The sequence below is a fragment of the Archocentrus centrarchus genome, chromosome 21 (genome assembly GCF_007364275.1).
Source record: "Archocentrus centrarchus isolate MPI-CPG fArcCen1 chromosome 21, fArcCen1, whole genome shotgun sequence".
Classification (NCBI taxonomy): domain Eukaryota; kingdom Metazoa; phylum Chordata; class Actinopteri; order Cichliformes; family Cichlidae; genus Archocentrus; species Archocentrus centrarchus.
Window position 1 is genome coordinate 27,368,998 of NC_044366.1, and position 22,592 is coordinate 27,391,589.

General features: G+C 42.6%; 1 protein-coding gene across 2 annotated transcripts in view; it reads right to left on the reverse strand.

Annotated features, from left to right (window-relative positions):
* sema5ba (sema domain, seven thrombospondin repeats (type 1 and type 1-like), transmembrane domain (TM) and short cytoplasmic domain, (semaphorin) 5Ba) overlaps positions 1 to 22,592 on the reverse strand; it is a 180,208-nt gene that overhangs the window by 47,757 nt on the left and 109,859 nt on the right. For both annotated transcript variants that reach the window (XM_030757795.1, XM_030757794.1), the window contains exon 9: positions 18,087 to 18,372. In XM_030757795.1, coding sequence (XP_030613655.1) covers positions 18,087 to 18,372 — 286 coding nt within the window. The remainder of the gene's footprint in view (positions 1 to 18,086; positions 18,373 to 22,592) is intronic.

A 22,592-nucleotide genomic window follows, 5' to 3' on the forward strand; every position in this document is an offset into this window, starting at 1 on the left:
GTATCACTGGGGTTTGGTAAATGGCTATTTGTTCATTTCATTTTCTCTTTATTGTCCTTTTCTTGACATGTGACATATTTATCCATCTCTTAGCTAGACGAGCCATATTGTAGAATTTATTTGCAATTACTGAAGTTACAGCCACAGTAATAAGATGTGCTGTTGGGTGAAAAATGCACTAGGACTCTTTTTATAAGGTCAAATGTCAGCAGGTTCAGGTTCATATACAGCAAGATTTTGGTGTTTTAGATACATGAGGGCAATAACAAAGGGATATTCAGAACCTTGGTAATTTCACAAAACAAAAAACTGGATTATTTGTAGATCCTATTGTTTGCTTATTTGGCACTACATCCTATTATGCTTTGGGTAATGCAATTAGAAAGCGTATTTTTTCCATAAAGGCAGTGATTTAGCTGTACATAAAATAATATACTGCCTCAGATTGTTTCCATTTTGGCAAAGCTAACCCGTGAAGTCATGCTGATTTAGCTCTTATCGGTTTCTCTTTCCAGAGCAACCGCAGACATAACGCTAGTTATTTCTGAAATAAACACGACCTATTGTTAGAAAACACACTATATGGTTTTACACTTTACACATTTTACAGCATATGATAAAGATTACCTAAGCTTTAAAGGTCCACTTTACCGCTTAATCTTACTTAAAGAACTTTATAACATCAAAGCAGAGACTCAAAGTAATCTCAGTTGTTTGTGTGTAGCTGGTCAGAGTGGGTGATTTGACACACAAATTGTCTTAATCAAAATTTTTGCAAACACTTTTTTTTTTTTTTTTTAATGAAGTGATCAGCTTTACCTCAAAGCTGTTTCTAAGCTCTCTGGAGAGAGTGCTGATTTCTTCTGCTGATTTTTGTTTTGAATACTACTTTCTCAGTGGTCCAGTTCAGGGCAGTGAAATAACTAATGCGTTCTGTCATTACCGCAGGGAAGCAAAGTGCTGTGCAGCTCCAAATGAGTTCTGACTAAACATCAGGGAAAGCCAAACAGGTGGCTCATTGACTGACTCAAAGGCTATTGAGGAAAACAGCCTGCACACTTCAGTAAAAGACTTTTTCTCTGTTTTGGTTTTTTCCCCCCCAGTGGCTCTGGTGGAGAAAAGAGTGGCAGGGAGAAAACGCGTGAAGCAGAGCGAGCGCTGTGGTGAGCCAGCAGTAACCAAACCCCAAGTGGAGGAAACCACAGGCAAATGTGCTGCAATCACTGAGGGACACAGCCACAACAGTTTGCACGTTCGCACAGACGCTGCTACACAGTTTGACATAATAGGAAGTAAAACTGCGGCTTCGTGGTCGTGCTGTAGCTGCAGCTTGCATTAACGCTAAATTCCCTCACAGAAAGCCTGACATGGTCCAGGTTGGTTGAGAGCTCTGCTTTGACGGCGCGTTGCGGCACATAATGCCAAGAGAGCAGAGCGAAAGGGTGCACTGAAAGGACTGCAGCCTATTGCACTAATGGACGCAGCCATATGTTTTGAGTCTGCTTAAAAGCCTGGGAAAGTGATTGAAAAGCTGTTTGACATCTGCTATGCTGCTTGCTGCCGCTGCTTCGCCACTCTCTGAGGCCCAGGGCCACGGCGATTACTGCCAATGTGAGTGAAGTTACTTCTTTAAGTGATTCATCTCATTCCAGCAGCCTCTTCCTGTCACATGTGGTCTTTTTAATTCCCTGTCTTGTTTTACAGAATGTATCCATGTCCACCTCTGTCATTCTCTCCAATTTCTTTACTGTGGTTTTGTTGCCCTCTTAAAAAGACAGGATTCCATCTTCAGTTCAGCAACTTTTTTTATTCCCGATTCTCTGAATGACTCCACAAAGCAGGCACAAACATGAGCACAGATGAACGAGAGAAAGTAACAAAAAAACATTCACCAGAGGTTGCACTGCTCACCAACCTCGCGATAGTTGATGACATCACATCCTGAACTCTGACCCCATAGTAGCAACATTAATCACAGTAATATTTGGCATAACATCAAAATAAAATAGAAACGTAAAATATTTACCTATTGTTTAAATCTGTTACTGCCAACTAAATTATTGAAAATACAAATAAGATTAAAAGGGATCTTTCAAGGTCGCAACACCCTCCCCCACTAAAAAAAATGTTGCAGAACATTTTCTTAATTTCTTAACTGAACATTTGATGCAAAGGTACATAAACAGGTGAGTATCATACACATCACATTTTTTTCTCTTTTACAGGATGATGAGGCTGTGCTATCTTAACAGTCCATTCTTCATTTTTTTTTTCTTTCTAATGGTCTCTCATGGCCACAATACAGGATCAAATGTCTACAGTCCATAAGTATTGTAAGGTGCATAGTCCATAGAAGCATTGGTGGGCCCCCCAAATCTTCACAAATGGGACAAGGAAATTACCATTTACACCCAGAACTGTGTATTCACACATTTCATAGCCATGTGTTCTGCATGCCTATCAGTAAGTGTACACATTACTAGTTCTCACTTTACAGTATGTACCACACTACTGCCTTAACTCCAACATGTTAGCTTAGTTCCCCATTTTCTGTACTTATTATTGAAATAAATGTTCAGAAAACCTGTTTTTATATTCTGTGATGCATTTGAATTACCACATCCCCGTGAACTATAACTGTATAACAAATCACAAATAAACTAACTTGTAGTTGTCTTGTATATGTGTGTGTGAGCCTCTATTCAATGTAAAAAGGATACATGGATTATGGACTGGTTAGCAGGCCATGGCTGGTTCTGGAGGACTCCCTCATACTAACAGGGCAGGTTTCCAGCGGCTGAAAGGTCGGCTGCCCCAGCTGGTCATAGGTGTAGACACGCCTGGGCTGTCGGACTCTTTTAGGCCTTTCTCTCCCTGTTTCAGCATCACTCTGTTCATCCTCAAGTTCCATAGATGGCACTTCATGTTGTTCCTCCTCATGTTCCTCTTCAGAGTGCTCCTCAGGTATGAACACCTCCTCAGGTTCACCTCTGAGCATTTCACTCCGGGGGCAAAACTCTTTTGCTTCTATATTGAGGGGTGGATTTGCCCGCCTCACTGCTGCCCACATGTGATTTTCCTCATCACTGGAACTGCTTGCATCAGTGGGGTAAGTGTGCTTGGCTTTATGCCGTCTCCTTGTTCTCTGCTTTGTTTTGTCTCCATTGCTTTTCTCTTTCAGGCTGGGCTCCTCTTGCACCTCAACCAGGTAAGGACACGGCAGGAGTAGGTTTCGGTGTAACACCCGTTGTCTCCCTGTTCCTTGCAATGGCTCAACTACATACACAGGGCTATCAGGTCCTTTCCTTCCCTTGACAACATAAATCAGATCTTCCCAGTAGCTGCGTAGTTTTCCAGTGCCACCTCTAGGCGTCAGGTTTCTCACCAGGACATGGTCACCTGACCCCAGGGTAGAACTCCATGCGTTCTGATTGTAGGTTTTCTGTCCTTTTCGTGCATTTTTTTTCATATTCTGCATCGCAATCGCATAGGCCTCCTGCATGGCTTCTCTCCACTTCTCTGCATAGCCAGTCTGTGACTGGTTTCTTTCCCTTCCCTTCCTGGGGAACATCAGGTCCACTGGTAGTGTTGGTTCACGACCAAAGAGAAGAAAGAATGGAGAAAACCCTGTTGCCTCATGCACAGTTGAGTTATAAGCATGAACCACTTTGTTCAGGTGCTCCTTCCACCTTGCCTTCTGAGACTCTTCCAGTGTGCGCAGCATTCCTAGCAGCGTCCTATTGAAGCGCTCTGCAGGATTAGCCTGGGGGTGATATGGAGAAGTGCGGGAGTGGCGGATACCACAGTAGCTTTGGAGTTTGTGAAAGAGAGTGTTTTCAAACTCTTTTCCCTGGTCGTGGTGTATCTTGGATGGAAAACCAAAACGCATGATAAAGTCATCAAAAAGCTTTTTGGCTGCAGTCTTCCCAGACTTGTCTCTCGTTGCATACGCCTGTGCATATTTTGTAAAATGATCAACAACGACCAGTATGTATTCTTCACCTCCCTTACACCTGTCCAGATGTAAGTAGTCAATGCAGATCATCTCAAACGGTGCAGAGGTCTCTATACTCTGTATAGCTGTTCTGGTTATTCTGTGAGGCTTCTTTCTCTTTATGCAGCAACACACATTTGTGACATAGTGCTCCATCTCCTGTCTCATCTTAGGCCAGAAGAAGCGTTCTCTTGCCAGTGCTACCATTTTATCTGCACCTAAGTGTCCCATCTCCTCATGCAGGAGTTTGTACACAACTGGCTTCAGACAATCAGGAACAACTAGCTGTTTTCGTGTCGCCGTCTCCCTTCTGAGGATACCATCACCATCCATGTGTAGGCGGGGCCACTCTCTGAGAAGCTGTCTGACACCTTCATTCTCTGCCAGTTTGTCTTTATGTTTCATGTGGGCGTGTGTCCTTTTTAAGGCCACCACTCTGTTTATGATGAGGTCTGTGTTTTGAGCTGTTCTCATGTCCTCTACTGCAAGAGGCTGAAGTGGCTCAGTGATGCTGCACCCTTCTGACAGCACATCTTCGTTACAGGTAACAGCTGATATCCAATTCACCTCACCTATTTTGTCCAGGTGCGGAGCTTTCGTGATGCATTCAGCAGCTTCCTGTGGGCATTCCTCCGTACATTCTTGAATGAGCTCCTCGATGGGCTTTGGTCTGCGTGACAAGAAGTCTGCATCTCTATTTGCTGTTCCAGGCCTGTATTTCAATGTGAACCTATAGTCTGCCAACTCTGCAACCCAGCGATGTCCTGCTGCATTGAGTTTTGCTGACTTGGTGACATAGGTCAGAGGGTTATTGTCACTGTAGACTGTAAAGTGAGGTGCGTGGAAGAGGTAGTCACGGAACCGTTCTGTGATAGCCCATTTCAGCGCGAGGAATTCCAGTTTACCAGAATGTAGCTTGTAATTTCTTTCTGCTGCTGTTAAGGTTCTTGATCCATATGCTATCACTCTGAGTACCCCCTCTTGCCGTTGGTACAAAACCGCACCTAAGCCATCTTCAGAAGCATCTACGTGAAGCACAAAGGGCTTCTCCAAATCTGGGTATGCCATAACAGGTGGGTTGGTCAGCTGATCCACAATTTGGTTCAGTATCTCTTTGTGGGAGGAGGTCCACTGAACTGGATGGGAAGGTGGTAACTGGGCTGATTTGCGGCTACACCCCTTTTTCTTTTGGTTTTGCTTCACCTCAGATTTTGGCTTGGCTAACAGTTCATAAAGGGGCTTGGCTGTCCTGGAGAAATCTGGGATGTAGGATCTATAATAGCTAAGGAAACCCATTAGTTTTCTCACCTCTCGCACAGTGGTTGGTGTCTCGTGCTTCAGTGCTTGAACTACTTCTGTTTCCTTAGGATTCATCCTGTATCCCTCTGCAGAAATCACACGACCCACATAACAGACCTCACTTTTGAAAAAGTCACATTTTTTTGGTCTCAGCTTTATGCCACACTCTCGCTGCCTCCTGAGCACCTGTCTTACATTTTGGATGTGTTGATCGAAGTCAGGACTAAAGACCAATACATCATCCAAATACGGGACACACACTTCATCTCTGAGGTCTCCCAAGCATCCTTCCATATAGCGTTGGAAACAGGCAGGGGCATTCGTAAGCCCGAATGGGATCCTCACCCACTCGTAGAGTCCCCATGGCGTTATGAATGCAGTGCAGGGTCTGCTTTTCTCACTCATGAAGCCCTGATGGTATGCTTTTCCCTGGTCCAGCACCGTGAACCAGGAGTTGCCTCCCAGGTTTTCCAGAATCTCTTGTATCCTCGGGATGGGATGACGGTCAGGTAGTGTTTTCCCATTCAGTAGCCTGTAGTCTATACATAGCCGCAGACTCCCATCCTTCTTCCTGACACATACCACAGGTGAAGAGTATGAAGAACAGGATTTCTGGATCCAGCCTCGGTGGAGTAGGTCCTGTATGTGCGCTTTAACTTCCTGATAGAGATGTCTGGGGATCGCATTATATGTTCTTTGAACAGGCACATTGTCTTTTAGCTGTATCTCCATCTCCAAATCTTTAATGCACCCTGTATCCCAGTCATCCTTAGCAAAAACATCACACTCTTCCCTGAGCATCTGCTGTACCTGCTGTCGTTGGTCCTCGGATAGATGGCTCAGGTCCACAGGTGGGTCCCATGGCTCACCTCGTAGCTCTCCACTTGACTGCTGTGTGGGTGGAGCAGCACAGCTGTGTGGTGTCTGCGGAGTCTGTTCATCAGCCAGTTTTGTCTGCAATGGGTAGATGGCATCCACACTGTACAACAGGCCAAGTGTGGTGCGACTGTGTAGCACAATGTCATTATCAGTCACATTCTCAACAGTCACTTCAATGTTTTCATGATCTCCTGGAGGGAGCTTAATCAGCTGTGCTCTAATGGCAAGACCAGATGGCCAGGGTGCTTCAAGGTTTGGCTCTAGCACTACGTGTGATGCACCCACCATACTCTTGTTTAGTCGGCCGCACTGCACCCCCATCACTTTGTTACGGGGGATGGTCACTGGTTGTCTACCCACTCTGGCTACATGGGGCTGATTTTCAAGCTTTGGCTTTTTCAAAACAGATAAAACAGCCTTTGCAGTTCTGTGACCTACCTCCAGTGCTGAGCAAAGTCTCTTAACCATATGACCGGATCGCATGCAGTCTTCATGTGTGTCATTGGTCAGGGCTAATTCCTCAATCACATTAAAGCCGATTATTGGGCGTTCCATATCGTGGCTTGCCACCAGGATGGGGACCAGGACAGGTTTGTCGCTCATTCCAGCTACAGCATCTTTAGCTAAAGTCACTTCAATCCCCATCCATCCCTGATATGGGATGTCAGTTCCATTTGCCGCTGAAAGCTCTAACGATCCATCTTCAAGCAGCTCAGTCACCGGTCTGACTTCCACATCTGGCAAATGTTTTCTTTTCCAGCCCATTCCCACTACTGATACCTGTGAGCCCGTGTCCCACAGTATTGTAGTGTCCACTCCTCCTAGGGAGGCTCGAACTAGACACCTCCTCCCCACCAGTTTTGCAGTTTGCAATTGTTTACCAGTGAGAGGTGCTCCTAGACTGAGAAGATCTGCTTTCTCTGCGCTTTCAGTGGGACAGTGCAGGATTTCAATTTTGCTTGTGCTGGCTCTTACGTTTTTCATTCGGCAACCTGCTGCCCAGTGCTCAGTACTGCCGCACTTGTAGCAATGAGCACACCTTCCATCAGGATTGGACTGTTGACATTTTTGACATTTTCGGCTGTTCCCAGTCTTAGGTTGGGTTCTGTATTTTCCGTTTGGCTCTCCATTCGCTCTTTGTTGAGACTGCGGGCTCTGCTGAAGGGTTGCAATGTGTGTTGTGAGGTTCTGAATAGCTTCACATATGGCTCTGTTACCTTGATCCACTTTGTCCATGAGTGTATCACGTTTATTTGCTTCCCCACCTTTGTTCTTGTTGGGTTTAGACACATGTTCGCATTCAGCTCCTTCATTTTCCTCATTAATTGCTGCCACACTGATCATTTTGGTTTTCGGTGTGGTTAACAGCTTGTTTCTCCTTTCCATTTCCAGACTGTATGCAGCAGTCATTTTCTCCAGAAGAGCTTCATCAGTCACTTTGGGGGTTTGTAAGTGTGGTTTCATGTCTGTTCGAATGGTGTCATCACGAAGACCAGTCATCACTGTTTGAAGGAACTGGTTTTGAATTAGTTCTGCACTGTACTTCAGACCAGACTTGACTCTTTCTGAGGCAAGGACAGTTTGTTGTCTCATGTCCATGGCTCGCATCAGAAACTGTATGGGCGTCTCTTTAGGTTCCTGAACTGCACGTGTGAGAGAATGATACAGCTCAGTGGAATCTTTTTCAATGTAGTGGGTCCGCAGGATTTGTCTGAGGGCTTGCAGCGTCAGGTCTATCCTACTCTCTAAATAACTTTTTAGTTTTGTTCCAGGAGCTATTGCTTGAATAACAGCTTCGACAACGTCTTCCTCATCATATCCTTTTTTCAGTGCCTTTAGAATCTGTCTTTCCAGACTTGAGTATGTTAATTTGTCCCTTTGATTTGGTTCCCCAATCTGTCCAGTTATTTTTAACTCTCTTCTATACAGCGGGTGGACAAAAGAGACATTTTGGCTAGCTATAGCAGCTGTTGCATTCATGGTCAAGTCACTCTCCCTTTGTCCCTCTACATCACTGGGTGCAATTTCATTTTCGGCCACAGGGTGGCGCTTCTGGATGACATTTTGAGGCAAGGGTACTTCACTGTACTCACATTTCTCTTTTAATTCGTCGATTTGGTCATTGAGTTTCAGCAAAACAGACATTCCTTCATCTTCTCTTGAGGTAATATCTTCTCCCTCTATATACTGAAGAATACACCTTCTCAACTTACGTGCTACGTCGCTGTCACGTTCATCTACAGTTAGGCTGAGGGCTGTACACACATCCTTCAGGTCCTGTGCTTTCAGACTCAACAACTTTTCTTCTATCTCAGCCACCAGGCTTTCCCAGTCAGATGACATCTGTTGCACTTCGGCCATGATCAAAACGTTTTACCTTCTTCCTCGGGGCTCTTGGAGTCAGTAGCCTTGGTTAGCAGCTAGTGCTAGCTCGCACCGAGTCCGCATCTGTCGCTCTCTCTCGTCTTGCTTCGCGGTGAAGAAAACACTTCAACCGGGCGGAAACACCAAGTTTATGTTGCCCTCTTAAAAAGACAGGATTCCATCTTCAGTTCAGCAACTTTTTTTATTCCCGATTCTCTGAATGACTCCACAAAGCAGGCACAAACATGAGCACAGATGAACGAGAGAAAGTAACAAAAAAACATTCACCAGAGGTTGCACTGCTCACCAACCTCGCGATAGTTGATGACATCACATCCTGAACTCTGACCCCATAGTAGCAACATTTATCACAGTAATATTTGGCATAACATCAAAATAAAATAGAAACGTAAAATATTTACCTATTGTTTAAATCTGTTACTGCCAACTAAATTATTGAAAATACAAATAAGATTAAAAGGGATCTTTCAAGGTCGCAACAGTTTTAGCTAATTTACTTTAACACTTTGCACAGTTTGTGTTGTTTTTGGGGTTTTCATTGCATGCTTTTGCTGTGCACCCCGCAGGTCTGTGCCTTTCTGCAGAGAATATGAAATGGAAGGAGAGATAGATCTGCTTTCTTTCCATGTCCAGAAGTCTCCACTGATTAATGCACATTCACCAAAGTAATACATAACATTTACATTTATGTAGATAGCGTACTTGGCACTGATTTTGCAGTGCTATATTTTTATACTTGTACTATACTTTATGCTTTGCCCTACTGATTTCAGGCCTCTATCTACAGCTAAAATGAGTCATCTCTTGGCACAGCATTAAAGTACTGCTTATTAATAAATGCATCAATAATGATAATGACACGTCTCTGTATAAAATATTTAAAAGGTTAAATACTTTAGATTGTGGTATTGCTAGTTTTATATAATGACTAAATCTGCTGATATTTTGTACTCATTTTAGAAGGTACACCTGTTCAACTGCTTGTTAACGGCAATATCTATCAGCCAGTCACATGGTAGCAACTCAGTGCGCTTAGGCATGTAGACATGACTGAGACAACCTACTGAAGTTCAAACTTAGCATCAGAGTGGAAAAGAAAGGTGGTTTAAGGGACTGTGAACATCGTTTAGTGCCAGATGGGTCTGAGTATTTCAGAAATTGCTGATCTACTGGAATTTTCTCACACAACCATCTCTAGGGTTTACAGAAAATGGATGTCAAAAAATAAAATATCCAGTGAGCAGCAGTTCTCTTGGTGGAAATGCCTCGTTGATGTCAGAGGTCAGAGGAAAATGGCCAGACTGCTTCAAGCTGATAGGAAGGCAACAGTGCTATGCCTTTATCTTATCTTATCTTATCTATCTTCTGATGGCTGCTTCCAGCAGAATAACACACCCTATCACAAAGCTCAAAGCATCTCAAACTTGTATCTTGGACATGACATTGAGCTCACTGTACTCAAATGCTCTCCACAATCACCTGATCTCAGTCCAGTAGAGCACCTTTGGTATGAGAGATTCCCAACATGGATGTGAACCTGACCAATCCGCAGCAACTGTGTAACGCTATCATGTCGATATGGAAATCTCAAGTTGAATCTGTGCCGTGAAGAATCTGAAGTTCTGCCGTGCAGCATTGAGTGAACTAGCGTGGACGGTGTGTGCATCTATAGGTCGGTACAGTATAACACAGGATTCAATTCAGCAGAAAACATTTCTTTATTACCATCAACACAGTGAAGTTAATTTTAACTCTGGCCCCCTATACACTATCATGCTGCCAGAGATACTCATTATATCACCCAGTGTGAATTAATGCACTGCTGAAAATAGTCCAACTTTTCTGTTTACTGCAGTTTAAGTAGGCTAAAAAAAAAAACTGCAGGGCCAGCTGTTTTAGGAAATTAAAAAGGAAACTATATTAACACACTGCCAGTTGTCATGCTTTTTCGAGACTTGTTGACAATAAGAAAGACATAGCAAAAATACCAGGTTTATCCTTCAATTAAAGGAAGTGAGAACTTAATTCACCCAGAACACGATTCTGCAGATGCCATGGCAGTTTTCCAAGTTCAGCCCCCCCAAAAAAGAGGTGTTAAGAATGTAATGAACTCCTCACTCAGTCTGGCTCCATGCCTTCCTGCAAACCACAATCAGTAAAGATCAGCACACCAGTGAGTCTGCCTGGTAAACACAAGAGGCTGATATGAATCTCACTTGATAACCTTATCGTTTTAGGCTCTGTGCTCGTATAGTCGCTGCTGCACGCTCGTCCCGTTTGTGATCTCCCTTTTTCTTACTCAACATCTTTTTTCTGTAGCTTCCGACTGGTAAGATGACCTCACCGGTCAAATTATGACCTTAATAAATCTGTTTTTAACTTGCTCTATAAATAAACTCATTTGACAAGTAAAATGCACGTGCATCGTTTACACATATCAGTGCAGAGACAATGTAGCACAGCACGGCTGAATCCCCAGCCTTTTTAGCTAATGCACCTAACCTCATTTTGTGTGAGAAAGGGTACCGCTCAAACCACATTAAGGCCAATGTTTCAACCTTGCTGAATACCTGCATCGCAGCAAAAAAGGAAAAGGGCCCACTCAGCAGAGCTACATGGCTGCAGGGACCAGAAATTGAGCAGAGGCTGCCAGGATTATCCATACATATTTTTATACTGCACAACAATATGCCAGCAAAAGCAACAGCTTTGGCCCAAAACAGTCACATTCAGAGGCAGACTGAGTCAGCAACACCTACACCAAACAATAAAGCAAGACCATGAGTTCAATAGGCTGCATAAAAATCCAGCTGTTCGATTTAAGCGGTCGCAAGAAATGGCAGCGACAACAACAGCATTGTTAACAATCTGAGATATAATTCAACCTCAGTGGGGCTTGACCTATGTTTGCTGTATGTTGACTCAAACAGGCAAAAAAAAAAAAAAAATTAAGGAAAGTTAAAAAAAATTCCAATGGATTAAAAAGAAAATGTGTGCATGTGAATAAAATAAACAGTGCTAGCACAGAGGGGGAAGATTCTGTAAAGCTGTATTCAGATCAGGCTCAGTCTTCAAGAGGGGCTCCCAGTTCATTTCAAGCTAGATTGGATGTCAGTGATATGACGGGAAGAGAACATTGTGTAAAATCAGAAATACGGTACAGTTATGTGGCTTGCCTCACTCGGCTGCCCAGAATATCATTTATCGTACACGTCAAATCTGATCTCACTTGGAGTCAGTCACATACTTTCTGAGGGTAGGAAGGCTTTCAGGGTGCCTAGGTGTTCTGCGAGTAAGCCAGGGGTATGTCTCAGTCAGTTTGACGTGCATTAAAACTTTGACACGCTGAGTGACTATTAGAGCTGAAGCTAACGATCGTTTAGTCTCTAATGAAATCATTTTCTGTGGGAGGCTCAAACTAGTTAGCGGTGATTTCTCTGTTGAAGCAGCAGCAACTTTACTAGAAACAATTAACTTAAGCTGTCGGAGAAAGGCTAAAGATCTACTCGCACATCTCCCCACTGACAAATGTGAAAGAGACGGGTCCAACAATTTCTGTAACTTTCTGGAAAATCTGACACCCACTTCTCTCTCTGCCAAATTTTTACTTGGGCTTTGAGCGAGGCCATCTGGAGACCTTAGCATGAACTTGCTAGTCTGTAGTACAACCCAGACCTTAAAGAAATCTCTACTTTCCATTCACATTCACAACGCTCAGGTTATTCCATTTTTCTTCAACCAGAAAAAAAAAAAAAAATTGAATTGTCAAAAATATCCGCTGTGTGAGGTTGGGCATAGGTGTAATGACTAATTTCCTCTTTTCCGATTGATCCAAAACCCCAAACATACATAATTTATAGAGCTATACAGCGGAGGAAAGCAGCAGATCATCTGTCTCATAAGTTACTTAATAGATAAATCACTTATCCAAATTACAGACTAATCAATTAATGGACCATTTGTTGCAGCACTCCATATCCCACTGCTAACCTCTCAAATATGAGACCCCCTCCAAGAACTGGAGAAGTGGAGTGGGGGGTCAGTGAAGTCACCTAGAAATAGATAAGGAGGCTCATAATTAGTTAGTAATGGCAGGTTAGACACCTCAGCAGGAGAATCACTGCACAGAAGGACCCTGCCAATGAGGAACCTGAGTTAATTAAAAGACCTGGCTGTGCTCTTAGGACTTAAGTGCCCTTATTCTGATAGAATGCTAAAATCTTCCTTACAGCATGACAGGCTCTGCTGGATGGTGGTGGTGGTGTGTGTCTGTGTGTTTTTCTCATTACCCAATGTGAAATCAGGCTGTTAATTATAATTTTTGTCAAATAATTTCATGGATCAATCATCACCAATTTTACAACCCAAACAAATCTGTCTGTTGTATGAGCTTTTTAAAGTCGGAGAAAAACAACCCGCTAAAGCAATAATGCTAACATAAAGGTTATTTGGGCTTACAGTTGGAAGCTTAGATGATGCTTATGTGTGCGTCAACACAGAAGCCATAATGCCACCGAGGGGCAACTGCGTCACTAATTGTGTGCATTTTTGGAAGCGTTGTTAAAAAGACGCCAGGCCGCGTGTGTTTCTAAAGGGAGACCATCGAGCCGCAAAGTGCAGATGAGGAAGGAAGGAAGGAAGGAATGAAGGAAGCATCTACAAGAATACTCTCATTGTGGGATGAAGCAGGACAGAATGAAACCGCAGCGAAACACACACTCCCGTTTGAATCATATGACATAAGCTACATAACAAATCGTGTTTTTTTCACTCTGTAAGCGTGAAATCATTAGGGGAAATCTATTTTTCTGCCCAACACACTGCCCAAAACATAGATAACCTACACTCAGCACTGCACCTGAATGCACAGACACGGGGGGGGGGGGGGGGGGGGGGGGGGATCAAAGAGGTTGCTGACACTCTGTTAGGGAGCTGCTTTTGCTTAGTGGGCTTTGTAGATATTGAGTGAGGGGTGAAAACCATTACTTTTTAAATCTGTTTACACACAGCAGCATGCTTTGCAGTGTAATACAAAATCAGTGCCTACCTTTATAATCGTTTGATCTGCAGAAATTGAGAGAACGCTTCAAAATGCTCATTTTGCTTCCCTAAGCCCAAAGCAGCGTCTTCAGATTTCTTTTTGAAGAGGAAACAAAACATTTTTGCTGTTATTTCTCGACTAGTGACTTCACTGATGACCATAACTGTAGTTCTGCCTGCCAAACACAGCTCTAAAGTGTAACACAAATAAATGAGTGTCATTTCGGCCATTTACAACTGACCACGGGACAAACCGGGGGAGTTACAGGGAGAGGGAGGAGGTCGATTTACAGTATTGAGACCTGGCCAAGACTGAGCAGATAGAGGGTATAAGTACTCCGTTCCAGCTCTTCCTGTTTTGTTTTACAGCCCCAAACTCCTGGGAGCAGCTGTGAGCCTGCTCAATTTAGGCCAGACAGATGGAGACAGTGTTTGTGGTGATTGCATTAACATATCCAGCCCCAAAGAGCGAAGCAGTTTTGGAGGATGGACCGGCAAGTCGCTTCAGAATGGAAGGAGGAGACAATGGAAGAAAGACAAAAGCTTGGAGCTCAATGATTTTTCTCATTACCTCTTCTCATTTCTCTATCTCCTTCTCTCTTTCTTTATCCCCCTGGCTTTTCATTTCTTTTGTCTCTCAGCCATTTCCTGCTCTCTCACGCTCGTTCCATCTATCACCAAAAATGGCTGCAGGCTGATGGGAAGCAGCAATGCAGTGTCAACTGCCGGCGGCTTAACAGGTGAGAGAGCAGAAGGTGAGAGGCATGATTCAACTTCTCCCCAGACAGAACTGTGAATCTACATCTGAAAAGCAGCGGCTATGCTTCCTTACACAAAGGCACACTTTCTGTGTGCACACACACACACACACACACACTAAGTGTGTGTACAGTCCAAGACAACATTTTGCCACACTTGCAGGGTTTATTACCAACTCTTAATAGTTTCACATGACTTTGACTTCAGATTCGACTTGCAAATCTAAAGGGGTATGTGTGACATCTGACATCTGCAATATACTTCATGACTGTCCTCTCTCTCTCTCTCTCTCTCTCATATATATTTTTTCCCAAGTAAGAAACAACAACTATACAGAAAGTGCTGCTCTGATTTAGTTTTGCTGTATCCTTGCCCATTATTTCTCAGCGTGTTTAGTTATTCAATGGCACGCAAGGTTCAGAGGGTTTGTCCTGAGGGAAGTCTTAAGAGGAGCATAAATGTGCTCAGATAATTTGCAATCTGCAAAAACTGCAGTGTGAAGAGGCATTAAAAATAAAGACCATGGATACAGATAAAGAAATGTGCTGTTTAACTGTTCTTAAATGTAGTCACATATTAATTGAATGGTATTTATATAGCATTCACACACACATTCATAGAGCACTTTTATCTATGCTTAAGTGCTTTTTTAGCTAACATTCGCACTCTGATGGATGCATCGGGGGCAACATGGGGTTCAGTATCTTGCTCAAGGTAGATGACCCACTCTACCACCTGAGCCACAGCCATCACAAGAGTATGGCTGGACAAAAAGCCTAATCTATCATCGGTGGTGACGTGCGTGTTCCTTGACATCTTTTTCTCAACCACAGTGTTAAACAGACTGACCAAACTGAAACACACACATGCTGCCGTCCTCTAATTAGATAAAGTGCGACGCAATTACACTTTTACTAAACATAAAAGCCATAAAATAATCTCTGAGGCGCACACCTTTGTTCTTGGTGCTTCCTCTCTCTAATGAAGTGTGTTACACCCCCACCTGGAGCAATCAAACGCACCAGAGAGAGCGCGAGTCAATCTGTGCATCCAGCTCGGCAGAGAGCTGTGTGCATTAGGGTTTAATATTTTTCCCGAAAATGACATGAATCAAATCCCGGGAAATGACGAGCCATTTCCCGGGAATCCCGGGAAAAAGTTTATTTATTTTTTTATTTTAATTAGGCCTTCTGTAGCCTGTGTCGGCCTTAACCTATTGTGATATTGTAGAGGTAGCTTTCCAGCTATGTCCTGTTATGCCCAGTAGGGGGTAACGTCGGCTTGATTAACGCAATAAAACCTACATCTCGACATTCGAGTGCTCGAGCTATGCGGTGTTGTATCGTTCCTCAACACTCCCTTAACAAATATAATTTGAATATTCCTCCATTGTACATGGAATTATACCAAGATATTTTACAACTGCTGGTGCAAAACAATACGGTTCATCTCCACAGCATTGATAAAGGCTGAGCCACGCTGTCGTGGCGACATCTGTTGCACTATATCTCCACCAGTGGAACGCTGTAATAGTCATTGAAAAGTTAACTACCGTACTACACTATAATATGACATAACACAGGGCCTTGAGTAATGCTCCACGACTTGGTCATTGCCATTCTGGCAACAGCAAATTTATAACACCGTGTCTGAGGGTTAAAGTAGGTTCGCTGTGAATCGTCTTTTGAAAAACTGGCCAATCCTTATAGCCTAAAAAATATACATTTTACTCAACTCCATTTTAAAAGCGAAATATGTTAAAGCAATCTATTTCATGATAATTTCTTCACACATTAGGCCCGTATCCTAATTCATGATTGTTAGTAAGCGGCTGCAAACGAGGAAAAGAAACACTCGAAGTTAAACAGATATTTCTTTATTGTTTAGGGCAGGCATATTTTATAGGCTATATAATGCAATATAACAATATATAATAATATAAAATTATATAATACAAAATACCTTAGGGTAAACACATTGCCTACGATTTCAACAAAAAGAGGAAAAAAGCACAACTGTGTAATACCTCTATTAAAACGCTTGAGATGAAGGCTGAAGCCAGCCTTAAACGGAGGCTGAACGTGCCTGAAATGAAGAGTAATGCTTTTCGCATTAAACGAACCCTTCTCTCAATATTTCCTTAAATTTAACATTCTGAAGCTTTCTTTTCTTTCTGAAAGTCAAAACGACGCGCGCGACTTTTTTCCCGGTTTCCCGTCTAACGTTTCCCGGGAAACGGGAAATGGTTCTGATCGCATTTCCCGGGAATCCCGGATCCCGGGATTAAACCCTAGTGTGCATCCGCACTGATCATTAGCAGCAGCAGGGTGGCTCTAAACTTTGGAAAAACTGTCTCTCTCTATAAAGGCGGGAAAATGTTGGAGTAACAAACCTTATGAAGTGATGAAATTTTAGGGCTAAATGAGGAGAAGTTCAAGTGTTACAGTGTGTGTGTGTGTGTGTGTGTGTGTGTGTGTGTGAGCGTTCCCTTATTAATATTCTTGTTGGTGTTGAAAGGGCTCTTCAGCACAGCTGCAGCTTGTTTTGGTGGGGCTGTTCATCCTTTCTATTCAACAGCGAGGGCGACATTGAGGAGGAATGCATGGGTAAGTGTTACATTACTGTAATTTTATGCTTTATGATACAAAGTGGAATATGGATGCTTCATCTGCTGCTGTCACACTAGATACATAACGGATAGGTTTGAATAAAATGGGGCACAGACACAGTCGTGATCCTTTCGAATCAATCTGTGGTCATTCTGTGTGTCTTTGGGTTATTTTATGTGTATTTTGGATTTTAGTAATCCACCCACGAACACTGGCTGAGTAGCAGGCTGAAGCTGAAGTACTCTAAAATAATGTCCGCCATCACACCCACATTTGTTTTCATCATGCGGACACACTGAATTGATTTAGATGGTAAATGTCTGTAAAGTATTTCCTCTCCCATTAATGGGATTTTTTTTTAAAGAACACATTATTTTATTCATGTACATCTTAATTAATTAATTATTTGAGCTTAGCCCTTTAACAACGTATGCAACTGTTAATTTGGGACTTAAAAAGTGAAAGTTGATAACAAAGTTAATAATAGATCGCTGCTCTTAAAGGGAAGAATCAAGATTACACAGGAGCTTTTGAAACGAGCAATGAGCAACACGACCAATCTGTTTAGCCCCCATTAAAAGATAATAATAAACTGTTATGTGCTGTGGTTAAATATTAATATCTAAAAACAAGGACGGCTCATATAAAATAAGCCCCTTTTGTTTCCCCACGATGACATTTTCTGTGAATGTGTGTAAGTGCGTTCACAGACTGAAGACCAAACACTACCAAAACATTTTTACATCAAAATAAATTCTACTTTCCATCCTTAACTTATTTCAGCCTATTTTCATCAATTATGTTGCAATGGAAAAGGCACTTCACAGTTCAGTTGTGAATAAATCAGAATGAAAGGGGAGTGCAAAGTCTGTAAACAAAAGGCAGGTGGTTGAACTTTAATAGGGGAGCATTCAACAGGTGCGGCACTCAGCGCCCTAAGTGTCTGCAAGCATTACTGCTTTACCTCAAACACAGAGACATGATGAAATGGCTGTGTGCCAACGTTTTTTACTCTTGGTGTCACCGTTCAGTCTAGAAACGCCTAAGACTACATCAAAAGCCAAACAAATCGTGTGTGTCCACTGCCGCGGTGAGGACATGCACGCTTCGGGGTCACTCACACATTGGTTGTGAAGATGCCGTAGATAAGGTCCTGTTCGGGCAGGTAGAAGGTGCTCTGCAGCTCGTTGTAGTAGAAGGGGATCTCCCCGGAGCGTGAGCAGTTGAGCCTCGCCTTCATGAACGTGGTCCAAGTGTCCTCCAAGAGAAATCGCCCGCCTATGTCGTTCTTGCAGACCCTCGCCACGCGGGAATAGACTGTCTTGCCGCAGTCGTGCTCCACCGCATTCTCCCTCAGGAAAAAGAAGGTGAAGAGGCCGATGTCATAGGCCGAGATGAAGTGGGGCTCTGCAGGGAGAGAAGGTGAGAGAGGATCATCGCATTGACTCCCGGGAAGCAGAAATATTTGTGACAGTTGTTGCAAATGTTGTTGCTTCGACCCTTTTATTACTGAATGCAATGAAAACTTTGAACTTCTGCCACTGCCATCTCATTCGAGATGGTCTGGAAAAGAGCCTAAATGTCAAACGGGCAGACGAGGAGAAGCTGCAGAGGGATACGAAGCAGATGAAAAATGGTTACTAATAAATCTGCCTGAGATTTTGATGGCAAATCCATGGAGCCATCTCAGTTTAACTACATGTCCACGCTTCTTTTTATTGCCCGGGGGGGAACAGAAAATGATTAATGGGCCTCTCTGCACGGCGGGTTATCAGGTAAACGGCGCTGAACAAGAGGGACGCTGCTGTCATTCTTTGTAAACGAAAGGCTCATCACCAAACACTAATTTACTGCTGTCTGCTTTCAGGGAAAAGGGCCTTCAACTGGTGGTGGTTTTGTGGTGATTTTAATATTTTTAATGCTTTCTTACCAATTAAAGTAGCTTTAGTAATATATTAAAGCTTTACACATTATTGTATTGACCTGTTTTCACATATGATGGGTATATTCTGAAGGAATCTTATTAGCAAATGACAGAATAACCTTGCTGCAACACGTCTGACTTAAGATGTAGCTTTAAGAAAGAAAGACCCACACTGCTGCTTTGACACTGAGCCGACTGCGGCTTCATCACGCTGAAGATTTGTTGTCTACTGGTGTGTTTTCTTCTTTTAGACAAGTACTACTGGCGTGCAGAAATGATCAAACACACTGCTGCTGCTGCTGCTGCTGGTGGTTCAGTTTTCCCCTGGGACCCATTTATCGTAACTGAAATCGCACTCAGGCACATGAACGCTCACACGGGCAAAAACACAAATGGAAGAATGTAACCTTAATTTGCAAAGATACATGCACACCCATAATCAAAGAAACTAAAGGCAGATGCTGAGATTGCAAACACATAAACACTTTCAGACGCACGCAAACAGGACGGACGTGACGTGCGAACAGCCGCGATGGAAATGTGCCTCAGGGGCTGGCGAGACTTTTTACAAGAAATTATGATTTCGAAACCGAGCAGGAAGAAACTAATGCGCTTGTCCACACAGCCACAGCAGCCCCCTAATTTAATTTCACATCTGTGAGGAAAATAACCGGTAGTTTGGACCGGGCACAAATGAAGGCTCTTGTGGTGTCAAAAGAAGAAAGAGACAATCAGGAGGAGGAGTGATTCAAAGTTTTCAAAGCTGTAATCAAGTTTTATTAAAGGGGCAGCCGATGCCAAAGACCTCACTCCCCGACTGCCATAATTACACAAATGTGGGGAGAGCAGCAGCGGCTGATTCGGCAGGTGATCTAATCGACTTATCGAGTTAAATGAAATTAACTTATGTTTCCTATCAGTTCATCCTCAGTCGGTACAAATGCCGCTCAAGAAACGGAGCGTTCGTTATTAGCATTCTTATTATACATGAAACCCAAAGGTAATCACAGTGTTTACAACTGTGGCAAAAAGATTTGTCAAACCTTTGTCAGGATCTCTGTAATGAGCTCAAATCCCCGTTCAGACTGTTAATTGGTGCAAACAGGCGTGCTGATGAACAAGTGAGCAGTGCCATGCCTGCAGGGTGACTGACACTGCAAAACCAGCATAATCTGTTAGTGCTGCTTTCCCCTTTATAGCTAAAGGACTTAACTGCATATGTAAAATCTGGTTAGCTAATGTAAGAGACACGTGTGTGCGTCCAGCATACATGCGCAGCAGAGCCGTTCTGTGTTTACATATTGTACCTGCGCGTATGCATACTGTACGTGTGTCGGGCAAAGGGCAGGTGGAGCTGACGGATTCTGCATGAAGCTGCGTGGGTGCAAATGTGATGAACAGAGTTTTGTTTTTGTTTTTTTCCCCCCTCTGTACCCTGTTAAGTGATAAACAGATTGTTGAGTCTGGCTGGCTGGTTGGGTGCTGGAGTAAAGCTGCCTCCAGTAACATCACATGATGCCTTAGATCAAACACAATCGCCGCAGAAAGTGCGAGGCTATTTATTATTGACGCAAAGGGAAGAATGCAGAAATGGGGGGGGGGGTTGATGCTGTGTAGCTTGATTACATTAACGGGACAGATGTGCTCTTTTTTTTTTTCATTTTTACTGTTTTTACTGTTCACTCGGTGTTTTCTTGCCACTTCGCACTTTTTCAGCTGGCTTAGTTGTGTATTTGTCTCTGTAGTGAATGAAGGCTGGCATCAGAGTGAGGAAAAATGTCTGACTACATCTCCTGCAAAAAATGTTTGTATACTACTAATTGGTTTTGCCAGATAAGATTTGGAGGAAACATATGTTCTCAAGGATTATAGTTCCAACTTTTTTTTTTTTTTTTTTTTTACCCCCCCCCCCCCCCCCCCCCCCCCCCTTGCAAACAAGGCAAGAGCGCACACAGCACAGTGAGGTTCTCATTCTGCTCCCTTCGATGTGGATTCAGTTTTAGGTTACTGAAATATTTGGGCAGGATTAGGGAAATATTGTGTTTGTGGTTATTGAAAAAAAACGGACTCATCTTGAGCTCAAAGTTAAACTAGACATATTATCCTTATTTTCTGTCACGTACATGCATACAGTTACAGTGGTGGATACTCAAAACAACCTACTCTGGATGTGAGCACAGAGGCTCCACCCACCTGCTGTTCAGTCCTTCTGTTTATGAGGTGCAGCCAATAAAAAAAAAAAAGCTGGCTTAAAGGAAAAAAGAAGGGTGCAGACAGAGGATGAACTGAGGGGCTGCACCAGGTCCAGATACATAATAATTATTTTGAACTGCTGAGTTATGCAAATTTTCTCTATTATAATCTCTGAATAAAAATATGGCACTAGAAATGTCTATAATAGGTCCACTTTAATTGTTATATTTTTATTATAGTGTGACAAACCTGACAATAAATCACAATTTCTAAAGAAATTATTGCACCATTGCAATAAAATGCTCTCACAGTATCAACAAGGATCCTGCTGTGCAAAGAACCTGTCCTGATAAAGCTCAGTACGGTCCACAGTGCTGTTCAAGAGCAGTGGTTGGAGCACTGGAGAGGTAACAGCAGAGTGATACAAGTCTGGCAGTGAAGTTCTTTGTGTACCTCCATGAATATGATTAGATGTTACAAGTCAGTTGGCAGATGAGCAGCTGAAGATTGAGTCTCTGAAAGGGAAGCATGAAAGAAGCAGTTCATGCCAATTGGCTAACTCTACCTGAGCTAATGCGATGCTCTGCTTGCCAGAGACCGATAAAAAAGCATTTCTGGAGAGTATTTAGTTACCTCGCCCACCGAGAGGTGCAGAGGTCCTGTGTGTCTGTCTGACCGTTAGCAGGATAACTCAGAAAATTATGAATGTATTTCAATTAAAACTTTGGGAGTTGTTGGGGGGGGGTACAAGGAACAATTAATTCAAATTTGGTGGTGATCTGGTCAAAGGTCAAGATCACCTAAACTTTTCTAAGATTTAAAAAAATCCCTATCCCATCAAATTTAATGTCTCAGTGAACTTTTTATCTATGGCAATGCAATTAATTAAAGGGAATCACACACACATATATATACAATTCATATCTATGCAAATGTTTGTTTTTTCTTCTTTTTTTTTTGAGCATACTATTAGGGTACATAATTGTAAAATATATCCAGACTATATATATATATATATATATATATATATATATATATATATATATATATACCATGGTTCTTTCATTTTACAGTTTTTAAAAGCCAATAAAATACATTTCTACTCTTTGTGATCTACTAATTTATGATGGAGTATGACAGCATTGGGTGGTATCTATTGCAGCACATAGAAAATCCGGGGTGGGTGGGGTATGCGCTCTGTTGAGTGCTCTTCTGGTTTGCATTTGCAGTTTCATTAGGATTCTTTGTCATCTGTCAATAAATAAAATCATCTTGCCAGTATTTAGTTTCTCCAAAAGAAGCAGGATTTTGTAAATGCAGATTAAGATAAATCAAACAGTTTAATATTAAGGCTGAAGTATCACTTGTATTTGCATGCATTAGCATGAGAGATCAGAACTGTTTATGCTTTCGTTTCTTTTCAAATGTGCCGAAACACATTTTTCTGAAAGCTGAGATGAGGTTGGAGGTTAACAGTAGAAAACATAAATAAACAAGCTGCCACCAATAA